Consider the following 19,446-nt stretch of genomic DNA (forward strand, 5'->3'; position numbering starts at 1 on the left):
ACATCTACTGCAGTCACATCTACTGCAGTCACATCTACTGCAGTTCATCTACTGCAGTTCATTTTAAATGTTAAAAAGTAACTAAAGACTAGAAGCACTCTGATAGCACACACCTTATGTTTTTAGTTTTTGGCAGAACAAAACATTAATGTAAGTTAATTATCAAATATGAGTACCGTGAATGAACATCATTTTGGGGCAGTCTTTAAGGACCAGGTCAGTGATTCCACAGTTGGTCAGAGTGATTCCCACCAGGTTCTTGCTCTTCAGAGACAAAATCTATACAAGCAAAACCATCTCAGTACATCTTTGATAAAAACACACTGCAGAACCATTTGACCAAACTTTAACCAGAAAGGAACCAAGGACAAAAACATCTGTGTGCTTTTCTTTGGATCACAGAGTAAAGTGCCAGTCCCCATGTTTGTGTCCGAGCGCACACGTACCTGCACATGGTCGTCCTCAGTCACCGGGTCCGAAGTGCTGGTTGATTTGTCAGCCATTCGTTTCCTCCTCACTGCCATTCGAGGCCTGGCTCTGGAAAGATCTACACAAAATAACAGAGTCCAAGGTTAAACGCACCTGCCTGCAAAGAGGCTGAAAAGACACTGCTGTGAGATGGTGAATACTTCAGGTTAGTATCAGGTCAGATGGAAACCCCCACAAACGTGGGAGAGTGGACTTGTACAACATGAAAAGGCTGGATGGTCACACACTCCTGCAATAAAGAGGCTGTATCACAAGGAGGCCGATCAGTTTGTTTCCTCTGCATGGAGCGTGTCTGACGGTGCAGCAGCCGTGGAAACAACAATGTAATCTGCACATTTTTACTTTTTCCTCCAAGTAGATTTCCACTTTTTTCCTCAAAACAGCGTTCAGACTTTTTTCTTAAAATGCTCAATAAAATTTTTATTGCTAATGTGGCTGTAACACTGCTTTGTACCTCAGCCGCCAGCAGACAAACCCGTGGCACCAATTTAAAAGAAGAAAACTTCCTCTGACTGTGAGATCAACGTCACTGAGAACTTATACAGAACATTTACTACATTTGGTAAATCTGTTTCCCAGCAGAGCTGCTCTGCAACAAAGAGGAAGCCTCGATGTCCCAGCTGTACACAGGAACCTGAACACAGCTTCCATTTGTGCAGCTGAAGCGGCAAAGTAAAACTTGTTTTAAAACCCCACGTGGACACGTGCGAGTCGTGGACACGTGTGAGTCCATTTATTCAGGTTTGAATGTAGAGGTTTGTCAAAAACTGTCTGCTCAAAGTTCGTGTGCGTGCGGATGTAATTCCTTAAAAGCCAAATCACTGTAGAAACTTGTGGATCGTATCGTACGCACTCGTATCACTTTTGAGGCAAATTTCTCAGCTTAGCTTCTGAATGATCTTGTTAATAATTTCACATCCTCGTTAGGTTGGACTGTGGATCCTGCAGCTCCTGCAGCTCCTGCAGCTCCTGTGACAATCAGAACAACCCCAGGTTTCTCTTCAGCTCTGTAGCCAGGCTGACAGTCAGAGCTCTGTCGAGCCAACCATCCCTCTAACCTTAACTAGTAACGACTTCATGAATAACATTTGAACCATTAGAGAAAAATGGCCAGTAATCATCCCACAGATGTAATATTATCTACAGCTACTCTTAGCTACACTGATGTTAAGTTAGACTCTTTTTCTCTAATCGATCTTTCTGAGTTAACTTCAATAATTACTTCCTCCAAACCATCAACGTGTCTTTTAGACCCCATTCCTACAAAACTGCTCAAAGTCCTGCCATTAATTATTTCTTCAGTCTCTAATAATCAGCTTCGTAGCACAACATTCATCCAAGCACCAGCTAACACTCACACACAGACTCTGATGGTCGGAGAGAAACTTGGCTCAGTATCTGGCCCAAGGACACAGACTGGGATCGAACCACCGACCTTCTGATCAGTGGATGACCTGCTCCACCTCCAGACCTACTGCAACCAAAACTAAAAGATTCTCCTTCTGATCTTCATATTCGTTGCACATCTACCTCTCACATGCTGCCTGATGTCTGGATCAGCGTGGCCATGTTAACATGTGTGACAGGTTTTGTTCTGAGTGAACAAAAGTAAATAGCAACCGAATCACAAACAACCTCACAGAGGTTTTAAACACAGCGATGTACTGAGCCTGATGTATACGAACACATCTGCACGGAGCCATGAATAGAAGAAAGAAAAGCTTTAAGTTTCACTCCTGAGAAGCTGGATTCCTGTTGTTCCAGTCTTACCTGTCTCTGAGACCAACGGCACAGAGGACGTGCGGGTGCACGATCGGGTTAAAGGTCGCCTTGGAACAAAGTTCTCCTGCTGTGATCCTGAGCTCGCAGCAGAGGAAGGCTGCCTCTTCCCCTGAGCAGTCTGAGGTCCTGGTCTCCTGGGATCATTATTTACAGCACCACCTCTGGGCTCCACTCTGTCCACACTGGCAGGACCAGAACTCAGAGGGACAGAGGGTCGCTCTGCGCCCTCTCTGCCACTCGCAGCTCTGTCAGGGGCTGTTCCATGGGTGGCATCCATCACCACGCTCCTACATCCACCCGCATGGCCCGATGTGGCTCCTGCAGGTCCAACTCTGACCAATGAGCCGGTCATTGTCCTTACTCCAGTCCTTGATGCTGGAGTATCCTCTGATGTCCCGCTAGCTCCTGGTCTTGCCGCGGCCTCCACAGCCTCAGTAGTAGTTCCTTTACCGCTGCTCCTCCTGCTGCTCTCAGTAGCAGCCTTCATGTCGGCCTTAATCTGTTCACTGGTCACCTGGCAGCTCTTCTCACAGCTGTTCTCTGCAGCGTGAGTCTTTGGCTGATCAGCGACTGCCATGGATATAGCCACACTGTTGCCCCTCCTCAGCGGAGTCTTTCCTTTACCTGGAGACGAAACACACCCTTTACAAACCTCGACACCAGCAGCCAGTTTTTAAGCCGTCATAATTACAATCAAATTAAGAATATCGGACTGATACATGAAGAAAGACGCTTGAATCAAAACACATCCTGAATGTCTGTCCACCATCTCACGATCCAATCATCAAGCACTTGCTGGTGCCTTCTGGCTGTGAGCCGTATCGTGCATCACCTTTTGTACATGAGGCCGGCTGCTCCAAACATGAAGGTGGCATTAACCTGGAAACAAGGCCTTCCTCTTCCTCGCTGTCCGAGTCCGAGATGACCTGTGAAGGTTTGGGCACGTTGGCACAAGCTGATCTGCACTGCTGGACTAAACCACTGGGACCTGGAATTAAAATCAAATATTAATGTGCAAAGTGTATGCAAGACATGTCATTTATACCTTCATTTTTCCAAACACTGCTTGCTTTGTTCAGTGAAAGACCAACGTCGGACCTGCTTGTTCCTCATCAGGTGGCTGTGATGCTGGAGCCTGGTGACTGGGCCCCGGAGCCACGTCGCCTTCTTCAGCCTCTGCTTCCTTCAGCTCGATCTGAGGCTCAACGTCCATGTTCTCCTTCCCAGAAAGTTAACACTCATATCAGAACCCAACCCTGACTATCAGCCCTACAATCTATCATATTCGACACGTGTGTTTCTGAGACCTCCGTCTCATCAACATGATCAATACTTGTCATAATTTCCAAACTCTTTTTGTCTAAAATGAACATTGTTGTTAACAACAATTCGCCAAAAACACCCAACAATAAAAAATATACATCACAGAACTACATCACAAAACTACATCACAGAACTACATCATAGAACTACATCACAGAACTACATCACAAAACTACATCACAGAACTACATCACAGAACTACATCATAGAACTACATCATAGAACTACATCATAGAACTACATCACAAAACTACATCACAGAACTACATCACAAAACTACATCACAGAACTACATCATAGAACTACATCACAAAACTACATCACAGAACTACATCACAGAACTACATCACAGAACTACATCACAGAACTACATCACAGAACTACATCACAGAACTACATCACAGAACTACATCATAGAACTACATCATAGAACTACATCATAGAACTACATCATACTCAACATGATGTAGCAAAAACATTCTGTGGGCTTTGTTATCAGGGTTAATAAACATCTGTTATCTCTGGCCATTTGTGATGGGTTGGGTCTCACAGGGTGAAATACAGAACATTTTTACCTCGTCTTCATCCTCTTCATCTTCTTCCTCCACTCCATTTACTTCTGCTGGTGCTGTAAAAACAAGCGCTAGTTCTGTAACTCAACATTACGTCCATCATCTTCTACGACAGCGTACGAAGTAAAATACTTTATATAACTGAAGAAGTGAAGGTTAAAGGTCGCACTATGCGAGAACCACAGGTTGAAAAACATTTCCACGCCGTGTGTGAGGCGCTGCGCCCTCTCAACCTACAGCTGCGTTGGAACAAAAAGAGTGAGGGATGGAAACATGCATGACTGTGCCCCCAAGCTCCAACTAAGCGACTGCAGACTGAGACTTTCACCCACAACGGATCAGCGACAGAAACCAGACAGCATCTGTTTAAACAGCCAGACTGGTTCAGCATTTTTTAGGTCATGGTGAGTATTGGTGTAACTTTACTAATCATGTTTACACATGATGCACGTGACTCTGTAAACACAGGAAAGGCATGTATGAATAACTCACAGCACTCCCTCACTGAGAATTTCAACCACTTCTCTAGTCTGACTTAAATTAATTAAATGTAGGTTTAATCGTTCTCACATTATATCGATAAGTACAAAGCACACAGTCAAACTGTCACAGGATTCATATCAGGGCTTGCATTTGCTGATATGGTTATTGTACTCGGCCCTGAAAAGCTTAGAAATATGGTCTCTAAGCAGGTTCTTACTCTGGATGGCATTACCTTGGCCTCCAGTAACGCTGTGAGGAACCTTGGAGTCATTTTTGACCAGGACATGTCCTTCAATGCACATATTTTATTCTATTTTTTTAAAAGTATGGTTTCTTGCAGTTGCGCAATGTCTCCAACATCAGAAATATCCTGTCTCAGAGGACACTGAAAAACTAGTTCATGCTTTTATTAGCTGCTCCACAATGCTGCAGCCAGAGTCCTGACAGGGACTAGAAAGAGAGCAGATTTCTCCTGTTTTGGCTTCCTGTTAAATCCAGAATTCAAAATCCTGCTCCACACATACAAGGTCTTAAATAATCAGGCCCCATCTTATCTTAATGACCTTGTAGTACCATATCACCCTATTAGAGCACTTCGCTCTCGATCTGCAGGCCTACTTGTTGTTCCTAGAGTATTTAAAAGTAGAATGGGAGGCAGAGCCTTCAGTTTTCAGGCCCCTCTTCTGTGGAACCAGCTTCCAGTTTGGATTCAGGAGACAGACACTATCTCTACTTTCAAGATTAGGCTTCAAACTTTCCTTTTTGCTAAAGCACATAGTTAGGGCTGGACCAGATGGCTGCCCTTCCCTGATCCCAGTTCTGCTAAAGGTTTCTTCCTGTTAAAAGGGAGTTTCTCCTTCCCGCTGTTGCCAAGTGCTTGCTCACAGGGGGTTGTTCCTCAGTCAGTCCTGGCTGTAGCTCACGAGGTATCGCTACAGCCATGAAACTATTAATTGTAAAGTTCGATCCCTGTTTGCTCCAGTCTGCATGCTAAACATCCTTGAGCAGGATACCAGCCTCAAGTTCCTCTGTGACTCATCCATCAACGTGTATAAACGTTAGCTAGAAAGCACTTAAGCACAGAAAACAAAGCTGGTATGAATGTGTGAAAAAGTCATGTTGTAGCGCATTAAGCGCTCAGGCAGAGAAGAAAAGCTGTGTGTCAGCACTCCTGTCTTCTCAACACACACACTTTCCTCATTTTAACATTTCGTCTTTATCCTTAATAAACCAAATCTGCTGCACATCCTTCTCTCCTTTCTTAGTGTCCACCCTCACACACCACGAACTATACACCCTCTTCCTAGTGCTCATGTCTACTTTGGTCTTCTTAACCATCACACTTTTTCTTTGCAAATCTCTTCTTTTAAATACTTTCTTGTACTCTCTCATTCCATCATCCAGCACCAAGTCTCCTCGTCCTGTTTCCTCTGCTCAGAGGAAACACCAAACACCTCCCTGACAGTTTCCTTTACCACTTCATGGCCCATGACACCACTGTGTACTCTCCAGTCTCGTTCAGGTTCCTCCATCTGCATAAGATATAATCTACCTATGCGCGTCTAGTCTTATGTTACTCAGTGTTCCTCCTCTTCTGAAGTATGTGTTCATAGCCATCTCCATCCAGCACATGTGTCCTTTAGCACTGCTCCAACCACGACTCCGTCCACTCTGGGAACACTCCACCGCTTCATCCAACTTACTCCAGAACTCCTCATTTTCTAACCGACATCCAACTTGTGGGCCATCAGCATTATTAAAAACATATGACGTTTATTTTAATACAATTGTTGGTATTTAATTATTAAAGCCAGTGAGACTTGCCATCGTGTTGCTGCTGCTGCCGCCGCCGTTGGTTGTTTATGTTGTTGATGGGTGGGGGAGGCATGTTTGGCTCATTGTGGTGATGGTGGTCTTCATTGTCATTGTTTGAGTTCTGGTTGCTGACGAGTGCTGAGGACACACCGATCCCAGTTCCTGCACTCAGACCCACCCTGGCACAGCCCTAACACACAGGTGCGCACACACAAACACACAAACGATTACAAATTGTTGCTGTGAGGTGATAACGACTAAATCCCTGTGTGCACAGGACTAACACGTACAAATGAGTCCAGCTACTCGGGTTCATTAAGAGCACGGCAGTCACACTGATGCACTGCATGAATGCACCACTGCAGGATCCTCTGTAAAGAGCCTGACACACTTGCCATGCAGTTCTTTTGAAATCTGCTCCCTTTGAAGACGACGCGTCTCTGGGATGATTCGTTTCGAGAAAGCGACCATAACAAACGTACCTTGGGTGGTTCTCGAAACATTTGGTCCAGACAGATGAACTCCAGACTGGGCAGCAACTCTACAAACTGGGAAAAAGACTCCAGCTTGATGGCGTGACAGCGAACCAGAGTGAGATCAACCAGACGGCTCCATCTGGACTGATCTGCAGACAGAAACGGGGACAGCATGGTCCAAATGCATGACAACACTATACTTTTCCAATGATGTGAGAGGGAAAAACACTGCAGCATAATAAAGGCTGCATTTGTCTCTGCTGCTTTGTTATTATTCACCAAAACCAAAAATGTACCAGTAATCCAGTGGTGAGGGTTGTGGAGGTGAGGACAGTTGTAGATTAGCAGGTATTTAATATTGGTGAACACCTCATTCACCACCTTGATCCCAATATCAGTGATGATTCCTGGGTTCTCGATAACATCCGCCAGCCCATATTTCACCAGCTCCGAATGGCTCATTTTACCTGAGTTTAAATAAAAGCAGGAAAAGCCTCGTTTCCATCATCAGTGTACTGAACATGGGGCTTTATTACAGAGTTACTATTCATTCTCCTCTTGGTTTAAGGCTTCGTCAGCTGCTTATCGCCTTTTCATCAAAGCAAAAGATATTTGAGAGGAAGCACTAACACTGCAGCAGAAACTCATCCACATAACCCAGATGAAGAGTCTCAAACTGGGGAAACTCCAGCTCAGCCATCTTGAGAGCTGAGAAGACTCCATCTTTCGTCAGTGAAGGCTGGATACGCAGCTCGTGAAGCCTGATACAAAACACAGAAGGAAGTGAGAATTTCAGCAACGCCTGCATCTTCACGCAAACATCAAATAATCCAATCGTGTCAAATGTGTGACAAACCTGTTAATGTCACTGCGCTGGTGCACATATTATTCTGAGTTATTTCTGGCGTCTTACTCTACTGTTTATGTCTTAACCACATCTGAACACTGAAGCTATGAAATATGCAGCAGAATGTCCTGATTCTGTAATCCCTCTCACACAGCACTGTTCGTAAGCAGGTACCTGCGAGCAGCAGTTATGATGAGGTAGCCCAAGTCCACCTCCAGGGCATTCTTACAGGCTCCAAACGCAATGGTGTGGAGGTTCCGAAATCCTCCTGGATACGCCGTCAACATCAAAACAAACAGCAAAATATTACTACAGTACAGAAGTGAAGTAGTGTTTGAAGTGCTGAAGACAAACGTAGGGACACGTCATGTAAATCCACAACAACAGACTCTTGAACAGCTCGGACACAAACGAGTGAAAACACCTGAAAGACTCTTTGCTATAAAACACAGACGAAAACAAGCTGCGTCAGGGTCGCGGTCACTTTACTGTTCAAGCAGCACGAGAACAAACAAGAAAACAAAGATTTCTGAAAATGTTTTGTTTTAAATTTCAAATATTGTATAACAAGACATCTTTTTCCTCCCTGTTAACTGGAGCCTTTGATTGAACGGCCCAATGAACACACTGGTGCTCTCTGCCTGTGCAGACATGTGGCAGCAGCTCTGTCACTGTGTGGTGTTTAACTAAATAAAACTGCAGACATAAGTGTGCGCACTAGTGTGTCACTGAGCGAACACAACCTCAGCATGTTGGGACTCTCTGCTCGTATTGTCACCATATTCAATCGAACGACAAAAGTCACCTCGGGGTCCAAACTGCGTTACATTCTTCACGCCACAGTAGGGGTGACGTGGGCCGCGAGTTTAACCCTTCAAAGCCGAGCGTATCGTATGTGATCCGTGTGTTTTTGAGACTTCTGCATCGTCAGTGTAGCTTTTTTATTTTACCCTCAAAAAGACATTTTTAATGACGCCACTGCAAAAATATCGCTTATGGAGCAAATGTGACACAAATACTCATATATGCAGATTAAAATGTGACATATTTCTATATATATTTTGTCTAAAGGGTCAACAAACACTCCATCATCAAAAAATAAAGATTTCTGGTAGTAAATTCATGGTTCAGGTTTTAAAGGGTTAACGATTGTTTCCAGGTAATGTGATTCATCTCCATGTGACACTCATGAACATTTAAATTCTAACACGCAGGCATTAAAACAACAACAGCAAAGCCATGCATGAATCAATCCTACTGAACAACAGTGTGATTTAAAGATGCACTGAAAGTGCAGCAGTGTCTACAAACAGCTGCTCACCTGATCTCCAGCTGTCCTCCACCACGTGCTGGATCAGCCCTCCCAAGAAGGGAACTCGTACCAGCTCCAGCTGCTCGAGGTTCCGGGCTGAAGCCAAGCCGGTAATCAGGGGAACGTATTTGAGAGAGTTGGTCGGCCCTGCACAGTTGCGCATAACAAAGGTCCTTAGGCTCACACACAGAAAGTCCTTAAACGGCTGTGGTTTGGTAAGGCGGACCCACTTCAGGTAAAGGTGCCGTAGCATGGACACACAGGGGATCTCGGGAACATTCACACCTGGGTTGGTAAATATAAAAGGACACAGATACTTTAGACCTTAAGATTATCCTTCTGTTCTTTTTAACAACCACACATCTACACAACAGCAGACACGACGCCGACTTACATCCAGAATTTTGGATAGTAGCTCTGATGTATTTGGACTAAGTCTGTGTCATTATGTTGTACTCACCCACCAGATGGAGGGTCTGGATCTTGGCATTTATGGGGACGGTGAGTTTGTTCTCAGCGGGAATGGGAAACGCTCCGTTGCGGTTGCGGAACTTTCCGAGAATGTGAACCTGGGGCATGTAGTTCCAAATGGCTTCCACCAGCTCCAGGTGGGAAGTCTCAACGCCCTGAAATGACATCAGCGAAGGTAACTGCAAACGTAACTCAACGATTACACCTTAAGGCTCTTTCAAATGGGACCCGGCGTGCGCTAGCTACAGCAAAGAACATAAAAGAACATATAAAGAACATAAAACACATGTTAATTATTTAATACACAGCAGATCAGTCACATACTGTTTACCCACCAGCAGATTTGGGCAGGCTTGCAGAGCCTCCAGGACTCCTGGAATACTGAACGCCTCAAAACCACGGATTCGTCTCCTTTCCAGGTATCGTGGGTGGAGACCATACAGCTGCTCCAGATCTGGCATCTTCTTCAATAGGAGCAAAAAGCTGCTATCTGTAAAGCCTAAAGATAAAGCACAACAAACATAAATAAATCCCTTTTTTTCAATGTTTCAAAAGCCCGGGGGTTGCAGCATAAAGCGGTTACTATGGACGCATTTACACACACATAAACAGAAGGTGAAAAAAACCTAAGCAGTTAAAGTACAGTGGAACCCTGACTTACAAATGCCCCATTTAACGAAAAATTCAAGTTATGCAGGGACTGAACGCCAATATTTCTGCCCGTGTTACGGGCCTGAAATCCGCCGGCTCTGATTGGCTGAGCCCACAATGCCTTCCGAATCATGTGACAGCCCTCTTGGCTTTCGTATTTGCGCTTCGCCGTTCCACTTGAACGACGTATTGTTGTTGCAGTTAGCAAGTAGCCTAAAGCCTGTCGTTCACTCCAAAGGAGCGATGGGTGCTTCGACTAACGAAAGACCCTCGGGAACGAATTCATTTCGTAAGTCGGCGTTCCACTGTATTAGAAATATGAGCAAAGATATTTTTGCTCATTTTAGTTTTAAAGTTGAAAGGCTTGAACATGCATCTCTATCCCGTTCTGTGTTTAAGGGTCTCCACATGTTATTGCACTGTCAGAGTATGACTTAGACACGTCCAGGACCTCCTGCTAACCAAAGCTCTTTGTGTTTTGGTGTTAAAACTTACTTGGAGGTGAAAAACACTCTGCATAAATATGACCTGAAACATCACCAGAAGTTACACAGCAAAACAGGAGTGAGTCTAAAAGGAAACATGGGCCGTTTGTAACATCCAGGACCATTATTTTATAGTTACTGTTATTAAGTAAATTTCTTAAAATTTTAAGATATAAAAAGAAAAGATTTTTGCAGGCCAGTAAAAACACCACTAAACTCTCAGCCTGACCTGGAGCTCGAGACATTCATTATTAAAACTGACAACATCAGAATTCATATTTGGGAACGGCAATGCCAAAAAAAGGGTACCATAGCACGCTCTTTGTTGTATGTTGGTGAAAGGCAGACTGGTTGTACTGTACCTGAAGGCATATACTCCCACCAGTGACCAGCACACAGGTCCACCACCTTGACCACTCGCAGGTACAGAGTTACTGCTTCTCGAAGCTTTCTAGATAAACATTCCATACACATGATATCCTTCATGGGCAGGTACCTACAAACAAGACAACGATGTTTAAAATCTCAGAAGCTCTTCCTGTGATCACCATTAAAACTTTTACTGGGAAAAGCGAGCGGGAGTCCTTCATCAAAGCTTCCGCTCAACAAACTCCGACATGAAGAAAAGAAAAGCGAACTTTGCAGCTGTTCCAGCCACCGCGGTTTGTTTCACACAGCGAGAAATCTGCAGTAAGGCTCCAGAAGTAAGAGCTGTAATAACACATGCAGATGAGCTGCTGACTTAGTCTCAGACCGTGCTTGAATTATACAGCTTGACTTTGCCCAACGGAAGCCGTAGGTGTACCGTTCTGCCCATTTCCATCTACGCAACATTAACAGGTTACATTCTTCTCTTTCCACCCAGTCTACGTCCATTCTTGTCCACAGTCTTGTCCTCTTTGACATACAGTCACCATCATGGACCAAACGTTATCTTGTTTTCCAGTGGGTGTGTGGCAGTCAAAGGTACCAATACTGACTGGCATAATGAGCCAACACACTGGTCTCTACAACGCATAGTAAATACGACAAATGATAAGTGTAGCCTGAGGGCAGCATACCTGAATATATGACAGAGGACTTCATGGGACAGCTCATTGATGTAGTCTTTGGGCTCACTGAGTCTTTGCACAAGATCTTCCCCACTGCTGCCCACCAAAGCGTGGAATTTATTAGACTTCTTCCTTGGACCCATTACTGCTGTATCATATCCTCCCACGTGAAGTCTGGAGCTTCTATATCCCGAGCAGGGACCTCAGTTCTGGACACATTATGAGGGAAGATGGGTAAACTGGAGTAGGAGACTCATACCACACGACCTACTTTGAGGATACTTTAAGCTAATACCAATTATGTTCAAGACCTGCTGCGTGTTTGAAGTGAGGATGTAAAACCAATAATTACTGTGCACTCAGGGACGCTACGTCATCAACGTGCACGAATATTCATGTTTGGTGGTAAACATAAGAAAAACAAATAGACCTTTTAATAAAAATAAAAGAACACATTATTTATTTTCTTCCATTTAAATGTGATGGCTACCACTCGGGTTATTTTACGACTGGCAGGTTCGTTAAATTATACTTTAAAGTTAAAAGAAGCCTTCGTTTAAGCTAGCTTAGTAGATAGCACAGCCGCTGCTAAGACCGTACTCCACACAATGGGTTCGCAGTCACAACCTGGCCCCTTTATCAAGGCCTGACACGGTGGTTCTAACCTACCAGTATGTTTCTACTAAAGTCTCCGTGAAGCTTCTTCTCAGCCATCCTGTCTCCACAGAAAATGTACTAAACACAGCCAGAGACGCGTTAGCACAAGCCAATGTTAGCTTGTTCTTCTTCTTCTTCTGAGTTTCTCGGCAGGCCATACGCATTAAACATGTGTTGCTGCCCCCTTTAGGTCAGTGTTGTGCAGAAACAATAAACAATTGATGGTTTTCTCCAAAGTTTTCGTTATAATCACTGGTTATTATTGACATTGGCATGAGGTCTGCCTCTATAACACAGCAGTCCATCAAAACATGCTTATCAGTTTGTCTTTAATGTGGTGGAGAAATTTATACAACAGCATGAAAACAAAACACTTCATTACACATAAAACTGTAGTACTGGAAAACTGTGCATAAACTACCAGAAGTAAAAATAAATGTTAAATGAATTAATATTTGTGGGGATAGGTTAATTGGATAATCCAAATTGCCACTAGGTGTGAATGGTTGTCTGTCCCTGTGTGTTGGCCCTGCGACAGACTGGCGAACTGTCCAGGGTGTACCCCGCCTCTCGCCCTATGACAGCTGGGATAGGCTCCAGCGCCCCCCGCGACCCTGAAAAGGATAAGCGGAAGCGAATGGATGGATGGATGAATTAATATTGTAAAAGAAAAAGCCTGAACTGATGCTCTCTGTTGTTTATTTCAGCAGCTTTGCTCATTGCAATGTTCAATAAAAACTATTAGTAACTGAAAAATTAGCAAGTACTCTACGTTTGATAAACCAGAATGATCAAACACCTTATTTAACACCATGCTGCCTTCATTACACTGTGTTTTTCTTTACTTCTCTTTCAATAATCTCTCAGCTTCCTTTCCTGCTGGACTTTGTTATATTTAAGGTTGACCTATTTTGAATACTTTATATTCTCTTCCAGGATCATATTTTATAAATCATATGTTAGTAGTGTGTGTACTGTGAGTTCAGGAACACAGGCCTATATCTTGATTCAAGTATATTCAGATATATTACTAAGAACAAAAAGCAGCAGAATTAAAAGGTGTCAGGAGTGTGTGACAGTGTCAACTGTCAATATAAAATAAGACTTTATTGATCCCACGACGGGGAAATTTTTGCGTTACCTCAGCTCAGGTACAGATATCAGAAGGAAATACAAAAAATACAAATACAATACAAACAAATAAATATCTATGGGAGGAGTCAAATACTAATGAAAACTGAAGGTGCTGTTGGCACAACAACTGGTTAAATATATCACATCCAGAAATCCCCAGAGATGAAAATATGAAAATGCTGGCTGAGCCTGCACCTGCTCTGCTTGCTGTTTTATTAGATTGCACAACTGATTACGCTGTGAATGTTTTGATGGCAGCGGTGGCACCGAGGCTTAAAGTGGGATTTGTTAGGTGGAGGAACCTTCTCAAGTGTAGCAGTACAACTAACCTGTTTAACCCTGCCTCCTGGCACCATGTGCAAGGGTTTTCTCCAGAGCCAGAAAGGTTATTTCTAAAAACATCAATCAACTGAGTCCAAGCACGGCGAGAAAAATATTTATTTCTTAATAAAATGACTAAAGTTACCATCACCCCAGTACTCATACGCACAGTCACTGTCTTTTGAAACCACTGGAACACTTTTAACATTTCATTATTACATTTAATCAAACATTGACTGAAATCCTATTGCCATGCATTCTAACACTGATAGGGCTTTATTACCATTATCCACATGTTCATCAAAAACACATTAGATGAATGAATTCACCACACAAAATCAAATTAAGGTGTTTGTATTTCCATTCCATGCCTACACTGTTGCAAGAGGCAATCACGGACAATTGAAACGACAATAAAGACTTTGACCAGCAGGGGGCTTTGTGCGCACATGAAGCTCGAGAAATGAGCCTTTGTTTGAAGCAACTGAATGGAAAGCTTCAAAGCTTCATCTGCTCATCACCGACGATTAGTGATTTTACACATCTGTGCGTCAAGCAAAGGGGGCGTGGTTTACACCCTGGACAGGTCACCAGCCCGACACAGACAACCATTCACATTCACACCTATGGGCAATTTAGATTAACCTAACACCGCTAACTAACTGCATATGGACCTTAAACTGTGAGAGGAAGCGGGAGAACCCACGCAAACACGGGGCGAACATGCAAACCCCCCACAGGCCCGATCAGGTGGTGCAGTTGAACTCAGCACCTGCTGTGAGACAAGAGAGCTAATCACTGCGCCACCGTGCTGCCCGGTCTCACGGATAACTGAACAAAAACACGTTAGATCAGGGGTCAGCAAGCTGCGGCTCCGCGTGGTTTGGGGAAATAAATTAAAGTATTTAGCTGAAGTGTAATTTATTTATGTTAGTTCTTTTTTAACTTGTAGTTCTAAATTGGAAGATTATTGTGATATTGAAATATAAAAATAAAATTATATTTTATTATCTTTTCATCGCTCAAAATAAGCGGCACACTCGCGGAAGCCGGTGTACCCGCCGAAACGCTCTGCATTTATCGAGACTTTCAACCCCAGGTAGGCCAATTGTGGACCTTCGGATCCACATTGTCAGCAGCCAGCAGCGGTTTTTGATAAGGGCGACACGGGCGGTTGCCCGCGGCGGCATGTGGTGGGGGGCGGCATTACGCCCATTTACTCGCACTCATGCCCGACGTCATGCCAGCGCATAGCGGGGATGTCACAGGCACCGATCGGTTTTCTATCGCCCATTTGCTGGGAGTAAGGGCGCCCTCCGTTTGCCTGCTGCTTGCGGCTCAGGGAGGAGAGGGCGGGGCGGCGGGGGAGTCTCTGAGTGGCTGGGGCAGCGTCTAATAACCAACTCGCAAAATAAAAGAAAAATAAATACAAACAACAAACACGAAAACACCAGACATCATGATACAGACTTATAATTTGCACCGATGTCTTTTTCGAAATTCTATACCCGAAAAGTGAGCGCGAGAGCCCTCGGTGCGCATGCTCGCTGCTGAAGTCAAAGTAAACTTTATTGTCATCTCCGCTACAGACAGTCCAGGATATAGAGAGACGAGACGACGAGGCTCCAGCTACAGCAGTGCAAGTAAACCAACAGTATATATAAGAAGAGTAAGAAAATAAATATACACTTTAGGGCTCGGGGTAAAGGATCAATAACAATTAAAAATTTATATTTATTTGATGATTTAAAGTCTCACACACAACCCGTCGAAAGGGGAGGAAGACCTGCTGCTTCCAAGTAGAGCACATTTCATTCATAATGGTGTAAATCCAAGCCCATTATGTATTCATGATTTGAATCCTGGGTTGTGTGAAATCCCAGGAATAAACAAAGTGAATCTGTGAACTAAGGTGTAGGTCTGTTAGATCATGTTGTGGTGATCCTCGAGTTGGGGGATGATTGTTCATACTGGAGTGCAAAATTAAAACCAAGATGGACAAGAAAAGTTCAAAGCCATCAGGTGCTCAGTTTAGAAAAAAGAGAAAAGAAGAGGAGGAGAAACGAGCAACAGATGGAGGTAAGCAGATGTGTGATTGGATGATGGCAGGTCATCCTGAAACAATCAGAATCAGAATACTTTATTAATCCCTAAGGAAATAATGTGTGTTACAGTTGCTCCAAGAAGAAATGGTAAAAACAGCAACAGTAACAGACTAAACTCCAAACATTACATTATGTTACAGATTTTACACATTTAAGAAATGGCACTGATATAGCCCCGCTATGGTTGCAGTGTCGCGCGACACATCTCGTGCACATCTCGGTTTCTGTATCTGCGCACTGCGCCCCGGACACCGCAGCTGTGCCGCGTGTGCAGTCGTGTCTTTACCGCCATGGTGACGAGATTCCAGTGCAGCCCAGAGACACAGAGGGAGATGCTGGCTTACGTTTGTGAGAGTCTGGGAGACTCACGTGATCTGTGCGTCAGGCGATTCGTGAACAGCCATTTATGTAAGAGAGAAAACGATCCGAACATCCGGTGGAAAATGCTCGTATAACCCAGAAACGGGCAGCAGCGGTCGCTTCATTAAGACCGCTGCTGCTGTTTTTCTCCTCGCCGCTGCATCAACACCAACCGCAAAAAACGCACATGGAGGATATCAGTGAGTGTCGTCAGCCCCACCTGGCTGCGACCTGTTTTTTACTGACCAACCCGGATGTCGGCCGAAGTCTCGGGGTGACCGTTTGCTCTGGCTGCCCCGGTCCTCTTGATATCCGCGCATCTGTAGCACCGTTTAAATCACGACTAAAAACCCACTTATCCAATCTTGCCTTTCCCTCAAGTTAACACTTCACCTATGATTTTATATCACGCACTTTTATGCTCATTTAATTCCTTGTTTGTTCTGTATCTGCTGCTTCCCTATGTATCAGTGACAGCTACCTGCTTCGGTCCTATTTCTATTATCCTCCTCCTATTCTCTCCGTTACTCATTAAGCACCTTGGCATACCCTTGGTTTTTAAGTGTGCTTTATAAATAAAGTCAGTGCGCCCCAGGGCAGCCGTGGCTACAACGTAGCTGCCATCACCAGTGTGTGAATGACTGAATGTAGTGTGAAGAGCTTTGGGGTCCTTAGGGACTGAGTAAAGTGCTGTACAAATGCAGGCCATTTACCATTATTATTATTTTTCATTCCCGTGGGAGCAGTAAGCATGGACATAGCTTTTGTTAAACAGATTGAACCAGTGTAATATGTCGTGATGTTGTAGGACAAGGTTGTTATTGCTGTCTTTATATATAAAATCAAACAGAGACCAGCCATCATCTTCAAATCAGTGTGTGAGCAAAACGCTTCCAGGACGCAGCTGTGGGAACTGAGCAGATGATGCACGGAGACAGATTTCCAGGTCAAAGAGTTCGTGTCAGAGATCACGAAGTCTTTCAGAGCTGTTTGATAGGTCATTCCTAAGCCTCGGGGAAACGAGGAGTCACACTCCCCATGACATAACAACAGGGATAAGCACGATGGTTTCAAGCTTCCAGCCAAATTGTGTATTTTTATTGTAAATGGAAACCACGACGGTACATAGGAGAATGTGATCCAATCAACAGAACGGTTGTAACATGAGTTAATCAGCAGTAGTGTTCATCTCCAGACCAACTAACCTGCAGCCAAAGTAATGAATGTACATATTTATTGATGCCGTGGTGTTTTTCTTCATTTAGTATAGAAATGAAGCGAGAGACAAGCCCGGTTGAACACATGAGCTAGCCCATATTCTGGCGGTTCCCATAACCTCTGCGGTGAGTGTCTTTCCAGTCATCCCAGTTTCTGGCCTTTAGCAGAGATTCGTCGTCATCGTTTTCAACCTTCTTCTCTTTTTCTTCTTCGTCCGTCTCGCTGGGATCCCCGTGATCCTCCGCAGTGGGCTTCCTGGGTACACCCTGGTCAGGCAGGACGCCGCGTTTCTTGTGCTGCTCATACCAGTCATCAACTGTCATGGTAGGAAGACTGGGATAACCGGCCCCGAACACCTTAGCCTGTGTGCAAAGTGAACACGTGAATTTAAAGACATCGATCCACGTTCAAGCAAATCGGAACAAAGTGACTCAGATTGTTTAAACAATAACTGATCTGATGTGAGCTTGTTAAATGAAGACATTCAAAAATGTACCTTCAGTTTTATGTTTTTGAGTGGCGTGATGTTCAAGTACAAAGAGCAGAGTGACATTTGTTACGTTTGTGATCCCTCATCAGATTTCAAGTACAGCACTTGCTGAAAACTTCAGCTAATCAGCGTTTCCAGCTATTCAGTTGAGCTCTGTTAAAAATTGTAACCCAACCAATGTTTCATCCGCTTCCAGTGTAAATGTCAGTGTTCAGAGGCACTGAGCTCTGGGACTAGCAGCTACGCTTATGACAGTAATTCTTATTGTTAAGCAGACTGAAATTAAATTTCCAGTATTTGGTTGAATGTTTTCGGTTCAGTCTGCTGACACTGTGATGAGTCAGTGGATCCACATATCACAGCCGACTTCAGATATTAACACTTTTATGCTTTTCGTGGTCGATTCCAGATTTCTGTTTTTTTTAACTGCAGCTGTAAAAAAACATAACTTTCTATAGAAAACCACCCAGACTTTTATGTCATTTAATGCGTCATGACTCTGTGTAGTGTGAGTGGCCATAAAGGAGGGTTTTCATCAGTAGGAAACACTGAAACGTTCTGCTGGTTTGTGGTGATCAGCACCACAGGAATGATAAATAACCTGTGAGACTCATTGCGACACTGAGTCGGTGTAGTACATGCACACATTTCTGTTTGATGTAATGTTCAACACTGAACTGTAACAAGTTTGTATTCAGCCTCATCTTTATAGATTGACTTCCACTGGGGAGAACAGGTGAGGTTTAAGGCCTGGACAAGTTTGAAACCTTTTTGTCCTCCGCAGTGAAAAAATGGCTCAAAAATAAAAACGGGATCATTTCAGCTCCTAGTTTTACACATTCTGCACTCAGCTTTGCAGCGTCACTGAAATGCAGCCAGGTGCTGCTCATTTTGCATTTTCACTTGATCCCGTCACCGTTTAAATCCATCTCCCCGTCTCTCTGTCCACCTGGCCTGCACCACTACACCTGCTGTCTTCACAATGCCCCCCTTCCTTCTTTCACTAATGGTATGATCCCAGTCTCTGCGTGTAATTGGCTGCATGGTGTGTCCATCAAAATAAAGAGCATCCATGCCTGCATGGATCCTCAGCAGGGCTGAAGATTCAGTCCCACATACTGACAGACCTGTGACATAACTGCGCCGTGAGTTTGACACGCCTGATCCAAACAGAAGGCATAATTCAAACTTTTACAGTAAAGCTTCAGATGCTGCATAAAACAGACAGATGAACTGTTATCGTAGTTTGATACCATGTTTAAATTCGGTAGCTTGCTGAATGCTGGTGGCAGCCGTCCCACCTTGTTGCTGCGATTCCTCCACAGAGCAGGCTGAGGTCTACCAGCCTGTCTCCAAGGATTTGGAACATTAGTGAAATGAAACACAGCGGCCTCGCGTATCGC

At 44.1% G+C, this 19,446-nt stretch overlaps 2 protein-coding genes across 3 annotated transcripts in view; both read right to left on the reverse strand.

Moving 5' to 3' along the window:
- fbxo38 (F-box protein 38) overlaps positions 1 to 12,578 on the reverse strand; it is a 20,486-nt gene extending 7,908 nt beyond the window's left edge. The window contains exons 1-17 of one of the 2 annotated variants that reach the window (XM_005751271.1): positions 12,428 to 12,578; positions 11,768 to 11,967; positions 11,069 to 11,202; positions 9,906 to 10,069; positions 9,560 to 9,725; positions 9,109 to 9,384; positions 7,962 to 8,055; positions 7,571 to 7,701; positions 7,237 to 7,407; positions 6,947 to 7,089; positions 6,474 to 6,654; positions 4,170 to 4,222; positions 3,370 to 3,487; positions 3,104 to 3,259; positions 2,260 to 2,895; positions 447 to 547; positions 177 to 279 (exon numbers count right to left, since the gene is read on the reverse strand). In XM_005751271.1, coding sequence (XP_005751328.1) covers positions 177 to 279; positions 447 to 547; positions 2,260 to 2,895; positions 3,104 to 3,259; positions 3,370 to 3,487; positions 4,170 to 4,222; positions 6,474 to 6,654; positions 6,947 to 7,089; positions 7,237 to 7,407; positions 7,571 to 7,701; positions 7,962 to 8,055; positions 9,109 to 9,384; positions 9,560 to 9,725; positions 9,906 to 10,069; positions 11,069 to 11,202; positions 11,768 to 11,901 — 2,761 coding nt within the window. In that variant the 5' untranslated portion in view covers positions 11,902 to 11,967; positions 12,428 to 12,578. Of the gene's footprint in view, positions 1 to 176; positions 280 to 446; positions 548 to 2,259; positions 2,896 to 3,103; positions 3,260 to 3,369; positions 3,491 to 4,169; positions 4,223 to 6,473; positions 6,655 to 6,946; positions 7,090 to 7,236; positions 7,408 to 7,570; positions 7,702 to 7,961; positions 8,056 to 9,108; positions 9,385 to 9,559; positions 9,726 to 9,905; positions 10,070 to 11,068; positions 11,203 to 11,767; positions 11,968 to 12,427 lie in introns of both variants that reach the window. The other variant, XM_013915446.1, reaches the window with a different exon arrangement.
- A 4,825-nt stretch (positions 12,579 to 17,403) lies between these two features.
- Positions 17,404 to 19,446, reverse strand: part of igbp1 (immunoglobulin (CD79A) binding protein 1) — a 6,376-nt gene continuing 4,333 nt past the window's right edge. Inside the window, exon 3 of the mRNA XM_005751272.1 lies at positions 17,404 to 17,915. Within this exon, the coding sequence (XP_005751329.1) occupies positions 17,643 to 17,915 (273 nt within the window). The 3' untranslated portion in view covers positions 17,404 to 17,642. The remainder of the gene's footprint in view (positions 17,916 to 19,446) is intronic.

Source organism: Pundamilia nyererei, unplaced genomic scaffold, assembly GCF_000239375.1.
Source record: "Pundamilia nyererei isolate P.nyererei 1_Seehausen unplaced genomic scaffold, PunNye1.0 scaffold00305, whole genome shotgun sequence".
NCBI lineage: Eukaryota > Metazoa > Chordata > Actinopteri > Cichliformes > Cichlidae > Pundamilia > Pundamilia nyererei.